Source organism: Trifolium pratense, linkage group LG5, assembly GCF_020283565.1.
Source record: "Trifolium pratense cultivar HEN17-A07 linkage group LG5, ARS_RC_1.1, whole genome shotgun sequence".
NCBI lineage: Eukaryota > Viridiplantae > Streptophyta > Magnoliopsida > Fabales > Fabaceae > Trifolium > Trifolium pratense.
In genome coordinates, this window is record NC_060063.1 from 15,291,204 (window position 1) to 15,312,811 (window position 21,608).

Sequence of the window (21,608 nt, forward strand, 5' to 3'; positions counted from 1 at the left end):
CATTCGTTGTAGGTAGCTTCCACCCGAGAGATCGGGGGAGTATCGACAACAAATAGAGTGGATTTTGACAAGAGATTGCGATTCACTAATTTGTTGATCCAGTTGTGAACACTTGAGTAAATTCATATGATACGGTAGATTGCATGTGATTTAGCTATAGACTAGGTGATTCCGATGATTCTACCTCGCTTTTCCACTTATTACAAAGCACGTTTTTCTACCAATTAATCACTCAAACAAACCCCCAATTTATGTTTTATTATTGCATGATGTTTATGAACACTATTAGACTCGTTTAGTCACACAATCCCTGTGGATCGATATTTTTATTACTACGTGGCGAATTCGTACACTTGCGAATAGTCCATCAGAACTATACCGAAGAAGTTGAAAAAGATTTAAGTGAAGACTTAGATAATGATAATGACAGTACTGATGAGCTACCGCCTAGAACAAGGCAACCACTTGACTGTCTTAAAGATTATGTCACTAATATTGAAGAAGAACCTGATATGATGTAGCACTTTTCCCCATTTAGCTCTAATGAAAACCCTGATTCCTATGATGAAGCTATCAAGCATGGTATGTGGAGGAAAGCAATGGAGTCAAAAATTGAGTCAATAAAAAAGAATGATACTTGGGAATTAACTTATCTTCCAAAAGGGGTAAAACCCATTAGAGTGAAATGAATTTTTAAGACAAAGTACAATGAAAAAGGCAAAATTGAAAAGCACAAAGTCAGGCTTGTTGCAAAGGGATATGCGCATAGCCATGGTGTTGATTTTAGTGAAGTGTTTGCTCATATGGCTAGGTGGGACACTATAAGGACCACCCTGTCACTAGCTGCATCAAAGAGTGTTTTCCAATTAGATGTCAAGAGTGCTTTTCTACATGGAGAATTGCTTGAAAATGTGTATGTGAATCAGCCATTGGGATTTGAAGTAGGAGATAAAAACTAGGTTTACAAACATAATAAGGCTTTATATGGTTGAAGCAAGCACCATGGGCTTGGTAAGAAAGAGTCTTATTTTGATGTTGAAAAGTTCATGAAGTGCTCTTATGAACACACACTATTTGTCACGTATGGAGAAAAGGACAAATTCTTATTGTAAGTTTGTATGTAGATGATCTCATCTACACTGGAATTGATAGTCAAATGATGGGAGAATTTGAAAGTTCTATGAAGGAGAAATTTGCCATGATTGATCTAGGCAAAATGAAGGACTTCTTGGGTGTTGAGGTGAATCAAACTCAACAAGGGATTTTCATACATCAACAGAAATATGCATATGAAATCCTCAGCATGTTTGGTATGGGAGATTGCAATGAAGTTTGCAGTCCAATTGTGCCAGGGTGCAAGCTTGTGAAGGATGAAAGAGGTAAGGTTGTTGATGCTACTGGCTACAAACAAATGATTAGATGGTTTGATTTATTTGTTAGCAACTAGACCTAATATGACATTTTCTATGTGCCTTGCTGCAAGGTATATGGACAGACCAACAGAAATGCATATTGATGCGGTCAAGAGAGTTCTGAGATACTTGAAGTGCACAATGAGTTATGGAGTCTTGTATAAAAATAATAGTGAAAAAAAATTGAATTTAGTAGGTTGGACATATTCTAATTATGCTGGAGACTATGATGACAGGAAGAGCACATCTGGCTATGTTTTCACCATGGGTACTGGGTTATTTCTTAGTCCTCGAAGAAACAACCTATTGTCACTCTGTCAACCACTAAGCCAGAGTTTGTGGCCGCTGCATCATGTGCGTGTCAAGGAATGTGTCTGAGAAGCATATTGAAATAACTGAAGCAAGATCAAATTGGTTGTACTACTATCTATACTGTGATAACAATTATGCTGTCAAAAAATCCGATTATGCACGGAAGATCAAAGCATATAGATGTGGGATATCACTTTCTTAGAGACTTGAACAAAGATGGTGTGATAGATCTCAAACATTATGACTAAAGCTTTAAAGCTTGAAACTTTCTGCAAATTAAGGGAGGGGTTAGGTGTGTGTAATCTCAACTGTATTAGTTTTTTTTTTTGATAAGCAAAGAATATTATTATAAGGGAGTACATGGGGTACTCAAACCCTTACAATTGGCATCAAAAAGTCAAGAACTTTGAAAACAAGACACCGGGTAAAAACACCAACTAGGAAATGGAATACAAGTATTACGGTCATAACGACGAGAAAACCGTACCAAGAAAAAAACTTAATATCCTCTAATAGCGACGACGCATCCGGAATGGCTCCTTTGAAGATAGTATTATTTGATATCTTGTGTGATAATCAACTTAAGGGAGGGTTTGTTGTTGGGCCCAATATACATTTGTATTGTATTCCTTGCCTATATAAGGCTTTGTTAATGAATGAATGAATGAATGAATGAATAGTAACATGACCTCACTTACACCAACATTTCCCTCCCATTAATTATTTGGCCGTCCCATTCTTTTCAATTAGGGATTTCACAAAATTCTTTCATTCCTATTTTGTACTTGCATGTGAGGTGTAATGGAGTAAAAGATTTTGGGTATATGAGTAGTGGCTGATAAAACAAGAAGTTGAACAAAGAAAACTTTCTGCATAATTCTTATGGACACACCTTCATAAGTTAGTCGTATCTTTTACCTGTAACTCTGATTTGAGTGATTGTTGAAGTTTTGGAATATGGACGAAATTTCCATCGTTTAACTACCAACTTTGTAATTTTTGGATTAATAATGAAATTTGGGGACGTGTTTGAATCTAGGGTACTGATCTTGAAATTATGCAGAAAAATCTGGACACAGGTCTGAAGCATTTTCGTAGCAAATTCTGCCTTTCTACGAGTTCCGGAGATGTCGGTGGCGCCGTTTGAGAGGTATTGCATGAACAAGTTGGGAATTGAAAGAATGGTTCAAATTTTGTGTAAAGCTTCAATTTCACGTGAATTTGTTTAAGTAGAGACATGGGCAACCATAAGACCAAAGCATAGGATTTTTATAAATTTTGTTATGAATTTAAGGGAATATTGGTGTATATATGTGTGAATTAAATCCCAAAATTCACACTTAGAATTAATGCATGTTAAGATTATGAATTTTTTAGTATAAATGGATTAGTGTTGTAGGTGGACAAATGTGAAATATTTTACTTATGCAGAGAAAACTTTGTATGTAAGCCGTGGTGAGGTGAGATCTAATTAAATAAAACCCTCAAAAGAATCTATATTAAGTTTTATGCTTTCCAAAGAATAGCACCCTTCAAGATCAATATCGATCAATGTAGGTTTTGCCAACGTAAAGTGCATTGTCTATATTGATAAGTTGCGGCGATGTAACCAGTTTACCCGATTGCTATTCATTGGGTCTAACTTAACTAAAAGAAATATAATATGATTATATGATTTTAGAAGCAAGTGTTGGGTTACTCCATACGATGGATTAGAATAAGTGTTATTCACCCAACGGAAAGGATATGAGAGTTGTATGAGATACAATTGGAAAGGAGTTTCCTACCTAAAATAACTATGTTTTGTGTAATCAGTCCAACGCTGACTTAGAACATGGTAAAATATGGATCTCATTCCCACTAGAAAATCTTCCAACGGGATTTTCCGAATCAAATGTCGAGGGTCATTTGTTTTGAGTAAAATAGTGGGAGGCGTATGTTTAATTAAAGGCCTAATTAAATATGACTTAAAATTATTTAATACTTATATCTTCACTTTCTTATAATGTAGATCACCATGACAAACAACAACACATCAAACAGTATTATGCGAAGCATTCTTGACAAAGAGAAATTGTCTGGGACAAATTTTCTCGATTGGCATCGTAACTTGAGGATAGTCCTCATGCACGAGAAAAGGCTGTATGCTATAGAGGAACCTCAGTGTAAGACCCGAGAAATTTATTTTAATATTTAGATAACTATCAAAATGCTTTAACTTCGTCTTTTATAACAAGTGGCTTTATCACGCTTGATTTTATGAGAGAAATTTAAGTTAATCTTTTATTTTCTAGTTTCGAGGACGAAACTCTTTTAAGGGGGTAATAATGTAACGCCCCAATATTTTATAAATGCACTTTATTGATTTATTATTTGATAAATAAATTCTATAGTAATATCGATATTAATTATTTTGTATTCTTTAATTATTTTAGTATTTTAGTGTTGAATTATGAAATAATCAAATCAACTTTGGCTACCTTAAGGGAATAGTCCACGCTAGCTAGTCTTCAAGATTGAAAGTCTTGCCTTACATAGTATTCAAAATATGTCACACGTAGATCCAATGTATCAGTTATGGAATATTGGCCAACCATGATCATTCATTAGCACCTTAATTACTTTCTTAAGTTGTGAATACTAATTATTACGTCATTATGCTGCCAGTAACCATTCTCCTACTCTCTTGATGAGACCAAATTCATACCTTTTTATTTTCCATTCCTTATATAAGGTCAAGGCAATTAAGCTATAGTAATTTCTCTTAACTACCATTATTCTATTTAATCTAGACCATTCTATTAGTTCATGGCTCAGCCACATATATTGAGGAAAATATCAAAAATCTCTATTAGAAGCCTCACGCAAATTTTGAGACTCTCACATCATTCTCTTGATTTTTCAAGTCTCACGATCATCGTCTATAGTCCATTGAAAATATTTTAAGTCTCTCAAGTATCTATATACCATCTATTTTCTTCTATATTTCATGTAAGTCTTTCTATACATCCTTCTCTATTTTATCCCTTGTTTCACCTTGTGAATCCTAATTCTATGTCATTTTCATTTTCCCTTGGGTTGTCTCCGTTAACCGTCGGATCGTCGAATCGAACCTTTGGAGCGTGAGATATCGTATATGCACTGTAGCTGCGAATTTAAGATAGTATAGTGATTGGAAGAAAGCACTTGAGGTAAGGGCTTTTTCCCCATAAACTCATGCTACGTAGGATTATGTTGTGAAATAATATTAGAACTTTTGCCACTTAAAATGAACCAATGGAATCAGCCTTATAAAAAGTAAATAAATAATTTCGTGCGTCGGTTGTACATATAAGCTTGTGATAATTGAATTGATGGATATGTGCTTATGTTTGCAAATTAATCTTCGGTTCATGCCATGTGTATTGTGTTTGGTAGTTGCTAATTATACAATTACTTGTTGAAATTAAGAATTGGAATATATATATAATTACGTAGTTACAAATCAGAGTGATTTATTGTTGTTTCGGTGAAATCGGCCTTGCTAAGAAAGTGGAGTATCATGCATCATATAGGATGTGTATAGCAGAGTATATTTAGGTAGCCTGTGTGGCTGGTTTTACTTTTAGCCTGTGTGGCTTGAGCCTGTGTGGCTGGTTTACTTTTAGCCTGTGTGGCTGGTTTTACTTTTAGCCTGTGTGGCTTGAACCTGTGTGGCTGGTTCTCTCATTGGTATGAGATTTATTATCCGGATCATTAGTATATCATATAGGATGGTCTTAGTTACATTTCATTTCATGTAGAGATGGAACAATTAACAATAGTAGTAAGTGATGATCTTGGTCACAGAAGAATCAACAAAAAAAAAAGATTAAAGAAAAAGTATAGTTAGTCCAGGGTAAAGCAGTGATCGTTACCTTCTCCTCTTTCATTTGATTTTGTCGTGCAATTTGTAATATGTGTAATATTGCCTTGTTTATTACTGTCGTTGAACAATAAGATGCTACCTATGTTTGTATATGTGTACTTTTATCACCCAAAAGTTTTTATAATAAACTAATAATTATATTTTCTATAAGGTGAAGTGCTTTGTTATTATTTTATAACATTTTCTTGTGGTGAGTATGATTCAATATGGATCCGGAAATTGACCCTTACAACCAACATTTTAGGTACTCAAGGAGAAAGCTTTGATTGAATGTGATGTGATGCTTGAAGCGCGTACGAACGGGGAAAAAAAATGGGTTTTATAATTTGTGAATTTTATGTAATAAATAGTTCTTTGTTGTATTTTCTTCCGCCGGAAATTTTAAACTATTACTCATTTTAATTAAGTTTATATTTTAATTGAATTTCAATTCAGATTTTATTATACTATTTCATTTGATAAAAAAAAAATAGCGGCACATTTTCTAACTAAATATGGTTTTTAGAAATATCTTGGATAAAAATCCGGGATGTTACATTTGGTATAATGTAACGCCCCAATATTTTATAAATGCACTTTATTGATTTATTATTTGATAAATAAATTCTATAGTAATATCGATATTAATTATTTTGTATTCTTTAATTATTTTAGTATTTTAGTGTTGAATTATGAAATAATCAAATCAACTTTGGCTACCTTAAGGGAATAGTCCACGCTAGCTAGTCTTCAAGATTGAAAGTCTTGCCTTACATAGTATTCAAAATATGTCACACGTAGATCCAATGTATCAGTTATGGAATATTGGCCAACCATGATCATTCATTAGCACCTTAATTACTTTCTTAAGTTGTGAATACTAATTATTACGTCATTATGCTGCCAGTAACCATTCTCCTACTCTCTTGATGAGACCAAATTCATACCTTTTTATTTTCCATTCCTTATATAAGGTCAAGGCAATTAAGCTATAGTAATTTCTCTTAACTACCATTATTCTATTTAATCTAGACCATTCTATTAGTTCATGGCTCAGCCACATATATTGAGGAAAATATCAAAAATCTCTATTAGAAGCCTCACGCAAATTTTGAGACTCTCACATCATTCTCTTGATTTTTCAAGTCTCACGATCATCATCTATAGTCCATTGAAAATATTTTAAGTCTCTCAAGTATCTATATACCATCTATTTTCTTCTATATTTCATGTAAGTCTTTCTATACATCCTTCTCTATTTTATCCCTTGTTTCACCTTGTGAATCCTAATTCTATGTCATTTTCATTTTCCCTTGGGTTGTCTCCGTTAACCGTCGGATCGTCGAATCGAACCTTTGGAGCGTGAGATATCGTATATGCACTGTAGCTGCGAATTTAAGATAGTATAGTGATTGGAAGAAAGCACTTGAGGTAAGGGCTTTTTCCCCATAAACTCATGCTACGTAGGATTATGTTGTGAAATAATATTAGAACTTTTGCCACTTAAAATGAACCAATGGAATCAGCCTTATAAAAAGTAAATAAATAATTTCGTGCGTCGGTTGTACATATAAGCTTGTGATAATTGAATTGATGGATATGTGCTTATGTTTGCAAATTAATCTTCGGTTCATGCCATGTGTATTGTGTTTGGTAGTTGCTAATTATACAATTACTTGTTGAAATTAAGAATTGGAATATATATATAATTACGTAGTTACAAATCAGAGTGATTTATTGTTGTTTCGGTGAAATCGGCCTTGCTAAGAAAGTGGAGTATCATGCATCATATAGGATGTGTATAGCAGAGTATATTTAGGTAGCCTGTGTGGCTGGTTTTACTTTTAGCCTGTGTGGCTTGAGCCTGTGTGGCTGGTTTACTTTTAGCCTGTGTGGCTGGTTTTACTTTTAGCCTGTGTGGCTTGAACCTGTGTGGCTGGTTCTCTCATTGGTATGAGATTTATTATCCGGATCATTAGTATATCATATAGGATGGTCTTAGTTACATTTCATTTCATGTAGAGATGGAACAATTAACAATAGTAGTAAGTGATGATCTTGGTCACAGAAGAATCAACAAAAAAAAAAGATTAAAGAAAAAGTATAGTTAGTCCAGGGTAAAGCAGTGATCGTTACCTTCTCCTCTTTCATTTGATTTTGTCGTGCAATTTGTAATATGTGTAATATTGCCTTGTTTATTACTGTCGTTGAACAATAAGATGCTACCTATGTTTGTATATGTGTACTTTTATCACCCAAAAGTTTTTATAATAAACTAATAATTATATTTTCTATAAGGTGAAGTGTTTTGTTATTATTTTATAACATTTTCTTGTGGTGAGTATGATTCAATATGGATCCGGAAATTGACCCTTACAACCAACATTTTAGGTACTCAAGGAGAAAGCTTTGATTGAATGTGATGTGATGCTTGAAGCGCGTACGAACGGGGAAAAAAAATGGGTTTTATAATTTGTGAATTTTATGTAATAAATAGTTCTTTGTTGTATTTTCTTCCGCCGGAAATTTTAAACTATTACTCATTTTAATTAAGTTTATATTTTAATTGAATTTCAATTCAGATTTTATTATACTATTTCATTTGATAAAAAAAAAATAGCGGCACATTTTCTAACTAAATATGGTTTTTAGAAATATCTTGGATAAAAATCCGGGATGTTACATTTGGTATCAGAGCAATAATCCTCGGACAAATATTTTTGGGGTGGGAGCGATTGTGTATGACGAATGCCTTGATTTATGTGTGATTTTGTGGTCGTGCTTAATTTTTATGATGGATGCTTTCTTGTGTGATTCTTGTAAGGTGATTGTATGAAAATGATTGTATGATTTCTCTCGTTTAAAGGAAATGATTTTGTGATTGTTAGAAGCTATGTTTGCTTTTATGAATTTTCTATTGAATAGTCTTTATACTATTTTAATTGAAAGGAATGAATTTTTAGGATGACTATATGTTATCAGGCATTTTTATGAGTGAAATATTTTTGAATAATTTTGTGGTCTTTAGTTGTGAACAATTTTTTTTTTCCTACGATGATTTTAAGATAAGTAAATTCTTAGAGAATATCTATGAAGAAATATGATTTTTTTTGAAAAATGCTTTTACCATATTTTGAATTAGAGATTAGAGGTTTTTCTTAAAGCTGCAAAAATACTTTTACCTTTGCAATTTTTCTTGCTAGTTATGTTATTGGCTTTTATTTAGCATCAGAGTGCGCAGCAGAAATACGACATTTAATATATTTTATGTCTCACCTTATTCTTAAACTTTCTTATCTTGTCAAAATTTATTTAAAGAAGTTCTTTACATAAAGAGTTTTTGAAAATTATACTTCAAAATTTTTTGTCTAGTTTCGGGGACGAAACTAAATATTTGGTGGGTAGAATGTAAGACCCGAGAAATTTATTTTAATATTTAGATAACTATCAAAATGCTTTAACTTCGTCTTTTATAACAAGTGGCTTTATCACGCTTGATTTTATGAGAGAAATTTAAGTTAATCTTTTATTTTCTAGTTTCGAGGACGAAACTCTTTTAAGGGGGTAATAATGTAACGCCCCAATATTTTATAAATGCACTTTATTGATTTATTATTTGATAAATAAATTCTATAGTAATATCGATATTAATTATTTTGTATTCTTTAATTATTTTAGTATTTTAGTGTTGAATTATGAAATAATCAAATCAACTTTGGCTACCTTAAGGGAATAGTCCACGCTAGCTAGTCTTCAAGATTGAAAGTCTTGCCTTACATAGTATTCAAAATATGTCACACGTAGATCCAATGTATCAGTTATGGAATATTGGCCAACCATGATCATTCATTAGCACCTTAATTACTTTCTTAAGTTGTGAATACTAATTATTACGTCATTATGCTGCCAGTAACCATTCTCCTACTCTCTTGATGAGACCAAATTCATACCTTTTTATTTTCCATTCCTTATATAAGGTCAAGGCAATTAAGCTATAGTAATTTCTCTTAACTACCATTATTCTATTTAATCTAGACCATTCTATTAGTTCATGGCTCAGCCACATATATTGAGGAAAATATCAAAAATCTCTATTAGAAGCCTCACGCAAATTTTGAGACTCTCACATCATTCTCTTGATTTTTCAAGTCTCACGATCATCATCTATAGTCCATTGAAAATATTTTAAGTCTCTCAAGTATCTATATACCATCTATTTTCTTCTATATTTCATGTAAGTCTTTCTATACATCCTTCTCTATTTTATCCCTTGTTTCACCTTGTGAATCCTAATTCTATGTCATTTTCATTTTCCCTTGGGTTGTCTCCGTTAACCGTCGGATCGTCGAATCGAACCTTTGGAGCGTGAGATATCGTATATGCACTGTAGCTGCGAATTTAAGATAGTATAGTGATTGGAAGAAAGCACTTGAGGTAAGGGCTTTTTCCCCATAAACTCATGCTACGTAGGATTATGTTGTGAAATAATATTAGAACTTTTGCCACTTAAAATGAACCAATGGAATCAGCCTTATAAAAAGTAAATAAATAATTTCGTGCGTCGGTTGTACATATAAGCTTGTGATAATTGAATTGATGGATATGTGCTTATGTTTGCAAATTAATCTTCGGTTCATGCCATGTGTATTGTGTTTGGTAGTTGCTAATTATACAATTACTTGTTGAAATTAAGAATTGGAATATATATATAATTACGTAGTTACAAATCAGAGTGATTTATTGTTGTTTCGGTGAAATCGGCCTTGCTAAGAAAGTGGAGTATCATGCATCATATAGGATGTGTATAGCAGAGTATATTTAGGTAGCCTGTGTGGCTGGTTTTACTTTTAGCCTGTGTGGCTTGAGCCTGTGTGGCTGGTTTACTTTTAGCCTGTGTGGCTGGTTTTACTTTTAGCCTGTGTGGCTTGAACCTGTGTGGCTGGTTCTCTCATTGGTATGAGATTTATTATCCGGATCATTAGTATATCATATAGGATGGTCTTAGTTACATTTCATTTCATGTAGAGATGGAACAATTAACAATAGTAGTAAGTGATGATCTTGGTCACAGAAGAATCAACAAAAAAAAAAGATTAAAGAAAAAGTATAGTTAGTCCAGGGTAAAGCAGTGATCGTTACCTTCTCCTCTTTCATTTGATTTTGTCGTGCAATTTGTAATATGTGTAATATTGCCTTGTTTATTACTGTCGTTGAACAATAAGATGCTACCTATGTTTGTATATGTGTACTTTTATCACCCAAAAGTTTTTATAATAAACTAATAATTATATTTTCTATAAGGTGAAGTGTTTTGTTATTATTTTATAACATTTTCTTGTGGTGAGTATGATTCAATATGGATCCGGAAATTGACCCTTACAACCAACATTTTAGGTACTCAAGGAGAAAGCTTTGATTGAATGTGATGTGATGCTTGAAGCGCGTACGAACGGGGAAAAAAAATGGGTTTTATAATTTGTGAATTTTATGTAATAAATAGTTCTTTGTTGTATTTTCTTCCGCCGGAAATTTTAAACTATTACTCATTTTAATTAAGTTTATATTTTAATTGAATTTCAATTCAGATTTTATTATACTATTTCATTTGATAAAAAAAAAATAGCGGCACATTTTCTAACTAAATATGGTTTTTAGAAATATCTTGGATAAAAATCCGGGATGTTACACTCAGCCTGACCCTGAGGAGGAACCTGCTGCCAATGCTCCTAAGGCTCAAAGGGACGCTTATCAGAAGCGTGTTGATGATGCCTTGGATGCAAAATGTCTCATGCTGGCTACCATGACCTCAGAGCTTCAGAAGCAACATGAGGAAATGAATGCGTTCGATATGATCGAACACTTGAAAACGCTTTACCAAGAGCAAGCCAGAATTGAGAGGTTTGAGGTTTCCAAAGCCCTTTTTCAAGCTAAGCTAGCTGAAGGATCTCCTGTAAGTCCACGCGTGCTCAAGATGATTGGGTACGTGGGGAACTTGGCAAGATTGGGATTTCCACTCGGTAATGAGCTTGCAACTGATCTCATCCTGTAATCTTTGTCGGAGAGCTTTAATCAGTTTGTGCTGAACTTCACCATGTCAGACATGGAGAAAACTCTACCACAACTATTAAACATGTTGAGACAAGCTGAACAAAACATGAGATCAAAAGGGAAGTCGAATCAAGTTCTAATGATCGGCAATGGGAATCACAAGAAGGGCAACAAAGGAAAGGGCGGAAAAGGGAAGGGCAAGGAAGTTGCCAAACCCAAACCTAACCCTAAAGCTTTGAAACCTACTGGTGGCATTGCAAAGGAGGGTAAGTGCTTCCACTGTAACAAGACTGGACATTGGAAGAGGAACTGCCCAAAATACCTGGAGGACTAGAAGAATGGAATAGAGAGTTCCAACTCAGCAGGTATCTTTGTTATTGAAATTAATTTATCTACTTCTTCTACATGGGTATTAGATACCGGATGTGGTTCTCACATTTGTACTAATGTAGGGGCTGCAGAGGAGTAGAGATTTGGCTAAAGGAGAAGTCGAACTACGAGTGGGAAATAGAGCAAGAGTTGCCGCATTAGTTGTAGGAGTTTTTAATTTGACTTTACCTTCTGGTTTAATAATACAGTTAGAGAACTGTTTTTATGTACCTGCCATTAGCAGGAATATTATTTTTGTTTCTTGTTTGGATAAACTTGGCTTTTCATTTATAATAAAGAACAATTGTTGCTCCATTTATTTAAATGATATCTTTTATGCCACAACACAAATGAGTAATGGATTATATATTCTTGATCTTGAAATGCCAATTTATAACATTGATACAAAAAGGATTAAACCTAATGAGTTAAATCCTACATACCTTTGGCACTGTCGTTTAGGCCATATAAATGAGAAACGCATTTCCAAGCTCCATAAAGATGGACTCTTGGATTCATTTGATTATGAATCTTTTGAAACATGCAGATCTTGCATATTGGGAAAAATGACAAAGACCCCATTCACTGGTAAAGGTGAAAGGGCAAGTGATCTCTTGGCTCTCATACATACTGATGTATGTGGACCATTGAACACACATGCTAGAGGAGGTTTTCAATACTTCATCACATTTACTGATGACTACAGTAGATATGGATATGTGTATCTAATGAAGCATAAATCCGAATCCTTTGAAAAGTTCAAAGAATTTAAAAATGAAGTACAAAACCAACTAGGAAAGACAATCAAAACCCTTCGATCAGATCGAGGAGGTGAGTATTTAAGCCTAAAGTTTCATGACCATCTAAAAGAGTGTGGGATCCTATCCCAACTCACTCCTCCTGGAACACCACAATGGAATGGTGTATCTGAGAGAAGAAACCGAACCCTTTTGGACATGGTACGGTCAATGATGAGTCACGCTGATCTTCCAAACTCCTTTTGGGGACATGCTCTATTAACAACAGCTTATACACTTAACCGTGTTCCTTCTAAAACGGTTGAAAAGACACCATATGAGATATGGAGTGGCAAGAAACCACATATGTCTTACTTAAAGATTTGGGGTTGCGAAGTTTATGTAAAACGTCAAATTTCTACTAAACTTGAACCTAAATCTGACAAGTGATTCTTTGTGGGATATCCAAAAGAGACGAAAGGATATCACTTCTACAATCCTTTTGAGGGCAAAGTTTTTGTCGCTCGAACAGGAGTATTCCTAGAAAAGGACTTTGTTTCCAAAGGAATCAGTGGGAGGAAAGTAGATCTTGAAGAAATTCACGATCCACAAAGTAATGATACACCAATGGAGGAACAAGAGCAGGATGCACAAGATGTTGTGATAGAGAATTCTGCTCATGTAACACAAGAACCACGTAGGTCCAACAGGATACGTCAAGAACCTGAAAGATATGGATATCTCATATCAGAACAAGGTGATGTATTACTCATGGATCAAGATGAGCCTGTGACTTACCAAGAGGCCATTACTGGCCCTGAATCTGAGAAGTGGCTTGAAGCCATGAAATCTGAAATGGATTCCATGTACACAAACCAAGTTTGGAACTTGGTGGAAGCTCCTGATGGGGTCAAGCCCATAGGATGCAAATGGGTCTTCAAGAAGAAGACGGACATGGATGGAAAGGTACAGACCTATAAAGCGCGATTGGTTGCTAAAGGTTTCAAACAAATTCATGGCGTAGACTATGATGAAACCTTTTCACCAGTTGCGATGATTAAATCCATTCGGATCTTACTTGCCATCGCCGCATACTATGATTATGAAATTTGGCAGATGGATGTAAAAACTGACTTCCTTAATGGGAGTCTCCTTGAGGATGTGTACATGACACAACATGAAGGTTTTTGCATTCCAGGTGAAGCCAAAAAGATATGCAAATTACAGCGATCAATCTACGGATTGAAGCAAGCTTCCAGAAGTTGGAATCTTCGTTTTGATGAAACTGTGAAACAGTTTGGATTCATCAAGAATGAAGATGAACCTTGTGTTTACAAGAAGGTTAGTGGGAGCATAGTCGTGTTCCTAGTATTGTATGTAGATGACATATTACTTATAGGAAACAACATCCCTACATTGCAACAAGTTAAAACTTGGTTAGGGAATTGCTTTTCTATGAAAGATCTGGGTGAAGCAGCCTATATATTAGGAATAAGAATCTATAGAGATAGATCTCAGAAACTGCTTGGCTTAAGTCAGAGTACATACATAGATAAAGTGCTGAGACGCTTTAATATGCATGATTCCAAGAAAGGATTCATTCCTATGCAGCATGGCTTGTGTCTTTCGAAAACACAATCCCCTTCGTCTAAGGAAGAAAGGGATCGCATGAGTAAGATTCCTTATGCATCAGCTATAGGATCTATCATGTATGCCATGATATGTACTCGTCCAGATGTTTTATATGCCTTAAGCGCAACGAGCCGATATTAGTCTGATCCTGGTGAGGCTCATTGGGTAGCTGTCAAGAATATCCTTAAGTACTTAAGAAGGACTAAGGATTCATTCCTAATGTATGGAGGTCAAGAAGAGCTAAATGTAATTGGTTACACTGATGCTAGCTTCTAGACATATAGGGATGATTTTAGATCGCAGTCTGGCTTTGTGTTTTGCATAAATGGTGGCGCTGTAAGCTGGAAGAGTTCAAAGCAAGATACAGTTGCTGATTCTACAACGGAAGCTGAGTACATTGCCGCATCAAATGCAGCAAAGGAAGTTGTTTGGATAAAGAAGTTCATTACTGAACTTGGCATATTCCCTAGCATTGTGGATCTCATTGATCTGTTTTGTGATAACAATGGCGCAATCGCACAAGTTAAGGAACCTAGATCTCACCAAAAGTCCAAACATATACTCAGGCGCTATCATCTTATTCGAGAAATAATTGATAGAGGAGATGTGAATATATGCAGAGTACCAACACTCGACAATGCTGCTGACCCACTTACAAAACCTCTTGCTCAGCCGAAGCATGAGGGCCATACTAGGAGCATAGGTATTAGGAGTATGCCTGATTGGCTCTAGTGCTAGTGGGAGATTGTTGGTGTAATCCCTAGAGGCAAATTATTTATGATTGCATGATACTTGTATTGAATAATTCATTTATTAAATAAAGGCTCTTCTTTATTATGTTTATGTGTTAAAATAATAAAGTCCCTGATCAAGTGACGCGACAACGTGACTGCAAGTATACCGTCGTGTCGTGTAGTTTTAAAAGATATCGAACCCAAAGGACCAATAATCGACCTACCGTATTCTAGTGTTGCTTTGTAAATCTAAGGCTAATGATTAAAAGGGTTTTGAATATTTGAATAATTAAAATAAGAAAAATAAATATTTTTTAGATTTTTTTATATGTAAATAAAATATTGCTAGGACGTGCTATTAGTTGCTTCAGAGGGTTCAATGCTTAATTCGCGCTAGACAAACTGTTAAATTTTCGAAACTATATTGATTTAAAAATACCAATCTCAGCTCTCGCAAATCTTGACTAGTATTATAAATTATAAAGGTGGTGCTTAACTCTCGTCCTCACACCCGCTAATAAAATACTCTTTGAAAAACAATATAATTTAATTAACTCTAATCCCAACTCTCGTTGCGAATTAGATTTAATGTTCAGTTTTTACTATCTAGTAGAAATCTCACGCTCTCGCTCTATTGATTTTTACTTTAATTAATTCTCACTCTCGTGACGAATTATAGTCAACGTTTAATTAAAAACTGCTTAAGAAAATAAAACAGTTGTCAGTTTTCAAGAATTATATTTGATTTAAAAACACTAATCTCAGCTCTCGCAAATCTTGACTAGCGTTATACTTAGATAAAATAAATGCTCAGCTCTCACGCGCTCACTTACCAATATAAGTACCTTTGAAAACCAATATAAAACTCATTAATCCTAAATAGCTCTCGCGGACTTTAGAACTAACGGTCAGTTTTAACTATCCGACCCTAAACCTCAACTCTCGTCAATGTTGGTTTATTGCCTTTAAAACAATCCTCACTCTCGTGACGAATTATTTGAAAACGTATTTATTTAAAACTGGTGGTTGAAAACTATTAAGCACGAATTAACTACCGAACCCCTATTAGCTACTAACTACACATCCTAGCAACGCTAAATTTAGCTAGACATAACTAAAACTAAAGACATAAAAATAAAATAAGCAAATAAATAAATAAACATAATAAAAATAAAAACATAAATTAAAAGCATAAAATAAAAGCAATAAAATAAAGACAAGAAATAAATAAGACCATAAAATAAAATAAGAACCTGAAATAACAAAAGGAATCTCGAGTACGGACTCCGACAGCGTAACGGTAGGAAATAAAAAAAAACTTATTTTATTCTCAACGGAGAATAAAATAATACTAAACTCTCAACTTTAGAGAAGAAAACCGTGTGGTACTAAGCCTAGTTCTCAATTCTCCAAGTCAAGTGTTATGTTTTTGAGTGAAGAGAACTAGCCTATTTATACTAAAATACAAGGAGAGGGGAAAGCAGTTTGGCCGATGTGGGACTTTGTGAGAATCTCGCCTGGCCGTTTGATCACATGAATGGCCATGATGAAAAGGGAGTGGCGAGGGCCACTTGGTGCAAGCTGGCGGGCGCCATTGGCCTGGTTGGCGGACGCCATCTATGCTTGGCTGGCGAGCATTTTGTGGGCTGCACATGTGTGGCCCAATTGGCTGCACATGTGTGGCCTTTTTGTCCATTTTTGCTCCTTTTCGGTCTGTTTTCGCTCCTTTCTTCAACTCGTACACTTTTTATCTGTTTATTTAAAATATGAGAAATAAGTAACTATTTATATAATAAAACTTCGGAATCGAAATAAAAACATATAAAATATAATAGTAAATTAACTAAATAAATAGCATATTTTTAGGTGTATCAGTCCCTAGAATAGTTAGTTCGTTAAGTGGAACGTTAAGTATGACTTAATCGTGGGAATCCATTAAACATAAGAACACTATTCTTAAAGCATCCGTAGTCAAGCTTTAAAGTGAAATGGGATAACATTAAAGCATAGAGGCTATTATGTTGGTAGACTGATGATCGCATCTCACGGATCATGGATAAAGAGTTATCAAGTCTTCACATAGATATAAATGTTAATGGTAACATTTGTATCGGATTGACCCACCGTGAGAATACTACATAGTGTGTTATGAAATGTCATAAGATATTCTCATAGTGATAAGTGGTGTATTCCACCCTTCGACATGAAATCACTATGTACCCTAGATGTAGGAGTGTATTACCTTGTTGCCATTCAAACGTTATCCGTAACAAGATGACTATAAAGTTGGTTGATGGGTATTCCACGAATCATGCTGAGGGACATGAGTGACCTAGATGGAATTTGCCCCTCCTACATAATAGGAGATATGTCTATGGGCCCAATATTGAACTTAGCAAGGGTGACATACTATGCCTTGTGTTCAATATAGACATAAGGGTAAAAGGGTAATTATACACAAGATATTTATCACGGAAAGGTTTGTCAGATCACATGACATTCTTGTGACTTGGGTAGCAGTGATGTGTTGCTAGATACCGCTCACTGTTTATAATATTGAGATTAATATTATTGCCAACGTCATAGGAACCTACAGGTTCACACACATAAGGATAGTTAATGACGCGAGAAATAAGTATGACTTATTAGTGGGGTGCGATTAGTAACAGTAGGTTATTGGGCTTGCGAAGTCCAATAACCGCTTTGGCCTGAAGACAACATAAGAAGCTCTATAAATAGAGCCTTATGCAATTCAGTCTTGTTGTTACACACATAATCCGAATTTTGGAGAAACCCTAAAATTCTCTAAAACCCTAATCGCACTAAATCTCCCTCTACCGTCGTCTTGCAGCTAGCACTAAGAGGTGAACGGAAACTGTTCATGTGGACCGGCTAGAGGTGTTGCGATCATGCGGTGCTTGTGATCAACTCAGAATCGAGGAATTTGTTCTTCAAAGGTAATAACCGAAACCCTGATCATGTCCATTCGCATGGATCCATGAAAATTTTAATTTTCGCTGCGTTTTACATCTCTGTTTTGCTACGATTTTCCTTCAGTTTCAAGTTTAGAAGGATCCTCTACATTATTGTTGAGTTCCCTTTTGAAGTTCAAATTTCTATTTACTAAACTTGACTCAGTTTGGATTGCACCAAAATTCTGGTGTTGTCGCATTTACATGGCTATGTCAAGTACTTGCAGATTCAAGTAAATGCCCCTTTTAAGTCCTAATGTTGTGATTAATTCCAAATAAATGCTCTGTAAATGCACCTTTGAAGTCCTAAAAATAAACAAAAATATCACACAACTTGATCATCGATGGGTTGAACGTATATAACATTCTAGAACTATGCTATCATGGCACCGAGGCAGATAAAATTATCACATCCTTTATTAGGTTATCGTCTAGTTTCTTGGAGTTAGGTGAGACTGACAAACCTCATCCTGTGAGGAAGAGAATGTTTGGTCACTCTTGGCCTCTAAGAGCATCTTGGAGAGATGGAAATATACCAACTTGGCCACAACTTATCAATAGCAACAATGTTCCATGCACAATATGTTTCTTTACTACTATCTAAGTTTCTATATTTACCATTTATTTAATATCTACTTCTTAGCTACTAATTGATTTCATTGCTTGATTATTGCCAAAAACAAGTAACACGCTCTAACGATATCTTTAGGATGGCTCTGTTACAAATGCATGGTTGAATAATGGCAAAGTCAGAAAAGCAATTCACACGGTAGAGGTGAGGTTTCTTGTAAAATACCTCTATACTTTGGATCTCAAAACACTAAATAATGATCATTTTGATGAAACAAAAAAGTGTAGTCAATAGTTGGAGGAGACAACTTATGAGTTAACCGTTAAAGGAGGGGACAAAGTTAAGCATACAAATATAAGGAATCGAGGTTACAAGTATAAATTTGTAACTTTATGGTTTATAATTGATGATTCTAGGTATATGATATTAACTCTACTATTATGGAATGATTTTAGTATATATAAGTATAATTTATGCTATTAGGTGCATGGTACTCTATTATTATTGTATGATGATTTTAGTGTAGAAGTATAATTTTGTAACTTTATTTTATTAATGGATGATTTTGGATTTTTGGATTAAATAAATTTTGGTGTATGGTACTCGAGAAACAATAGTAAACGAAAAAAAATTAATAGCATTTAAATCGGGTGAGATATGAACAGATTTAAAATAACATTTTTTAAATCGGTTGAGCCGATTTAATTTTGGATTTTAAATCGGATCAAATAGATTTAAAAACTTTCAATGACTTTTTCATATTTTTTAAATCGGGCAAACTGATTTAATAAACTCTTTGAAATCGGGCAACCCGATTTAATAAAATCTTTTAAATCTGTTCGAAACCCGATTTAAAAACGAAAAACTTACTAAATCGACAGAATTTAAATCGGTCCCGGAACCGATTTAAAAAGCCTTCCAGAACCGATTTAATAAGTGTTTTTTGCACAAGTGAGAGAACAAAAGTGAATCATAACATTGTTTCATATTAATATTGCATGAAATATTTCAAGGATTGTTTTCCTTCATCAAATGATATGAGTTTCTCTATAAATAGAGATACACATGAGGCATAAAAAGATCATCCAAGAATCTAAATTTTGTCAAAAATATCTAAATCATTTCTTATCTTCTCTAGTGCACGAGAGTCAATGAAGGAATTTTACTCTGTAAACTATTGTTGATCGATATGCTTGATATGAGTGTGTAATTCATATCATGGTTTTCAAAGTATCCTAAAGGGGATTCGCCGGTTAACCCATTAGCATTCGGTTTGAATAAATTGGTGGGGGCAAATCGAACTTACAGTTTAGTGTGTTCACACATGCTTTGGAATTTATGTGCAACCATTATCATGTTTTTCTTCATCTTCTTTTGTTCAAGTATTTGCAAGAGACCCCGACACAAGTTCTCACAGACCCTAGACCTATCTTTATATTATGCATTTTTTTAAAGAAAAAAAATATTATTAAATACCAAAATGCATAATAAAAAATATTTTTACCCAAAATATTTTAACAATCCAAATTTTTTCTCCAAAGTTTATTAGAATCAATGAAAGAATTACACCAAAATTAAATATTATACACTACTACAATCAAATTACAAACAAAAAGAAAATGTAGACGGCCAAAAGTGTGTACTTACTACACACTTTCATAACCAAATTTCAAATAAAAATACAAAGGTTCTTGTAATTTCCTAATTTCAATAAATCCTAATTTCAATAAATAGGGCTCCCACAGTATGTTCCATTGATCTCATAAACACTAGGTTCTTGTAATTTCCTGAAAAAACCAAACAAACAAAAAAATGTCAAGGTCAATGTAAAAGCAAAAAAGCATACAAATAGATTGGAAACAAAGATCAATATGTTAGAATATTTTCTAATATTTTGTCGGCTGCAATTAATTGTGGATTTTGATTTTAATAAAAACAGGTTGATGGTGTTGTAATCCATTTGATGATGCTTAAGCCCGATAATTGTCATAAAAAATAATGAGATTTGAACACTAATTCTGATTTGTGTAGAAACAAGTGTAGGCCCAACCTCTAGCGTACATGATGGGTAGTATGGCTAGGGTTGTTATCTTATAAATAGATAGGTTAGGTCCCCTTTGCCATCTCGTTATCACGCGAGCAATATGCCGTAATAAGCTTGTCTGAGGTTTGCCCCATTGAGAACCTCTGAAACTGTAGCATGTGATCAGACAAAGGAAGACCTTGTCTAACATATCGGTGGTTTCGATATCAGCTATTCCGGTAAACGATTGATTATGATTCTTATATTATCAAGTAAGTGTGTTCTAATCTCATATAATATATTAATCTCTAATTGTTAATTCTTACCATGTGGTATCAGAGCTTATATTATATGATTTAGAAAGCTTATTTTAATTGTGAAAGCCAATCATATTTGTTTTCTGAGAACTGACGGTGTAAATGCTGTTTCGGCTATAATATTTTTGAACTGCATCATAGAGAGCATGATTAGTTTTCATGTTTGATTGTTGTGTTCGGCGTTTATGAGATAATACCTATCGCATCAAGTTTTTGATGATTTTGGCCATGTAATAATATTTAATTGGGTTTGGCCATAGCAATGATTTCTTTATTTATTTACGGTGCATGTTTTCTTCTTTTCGGTTCACCGTGTGATGTAGCAAATCGATTATCATTATTCTTATGCGGTGCTATCTTTTATGCACACTATCTCAAATCAGGGTTTATAAATATTTGTTACAGTGTTTCTTGTTTTGGTGTACACGATTTGAACTTAAAGATTTATCGATTTGAATGGTTCATATACAGTATGAATTATTTGAAATTGTTAATGTATGTACAAAACTCATATGGCTTTTAACAAGATAACTGAAATGTATAAAGATCCTGAATTTAATGGTATTGTCTTTGAGTTTGGTCATCTATTTTTTTA

General features: G+C 34.1%; 1 protein-coding gene across 1 annotated transcript; it reads left to right on the forward strand.

The window, feature by feature from the left end:
• Positions 1-1,159: 1,159 nt before the first annotated feature.
• On the forward strand, positions 1,160-1,790 carry LOC123886101 (secreted RxLR effector protein 161-like). Its single transcript, XM_045935441.1, has 2 exons — positions 1,160-1,379; positions 1,441-1,790. Exons 1-2 carry the CDS (start codon positions 1,160-1,162, stop codon positions 1,788-1,790), a joined length of 570 nt encoding a protein of 189 aa, XP_045791397.1.
• The last annotated feature ends 19,818 nt before the right edge of the window (positions 1,791-21,608 follow it).

Bases quoted from the DNA above. Each gene is read 5' to 3' on its own strand.
- LOC123886101 (XM_045935441.1), top strand. From the start codon at position 1,160: ATGGGAGAATTTGAAAGTTCTATGAAGGAGAAATTTGCCATGATTGAT. The intron at 1,380-1,440 runs GTAAGGTTGTTG...TTTATTTGTTAG, and splicing joins GCTTGTGAAGGATGAAAGAG to CAACTAGACCTAATATGACA.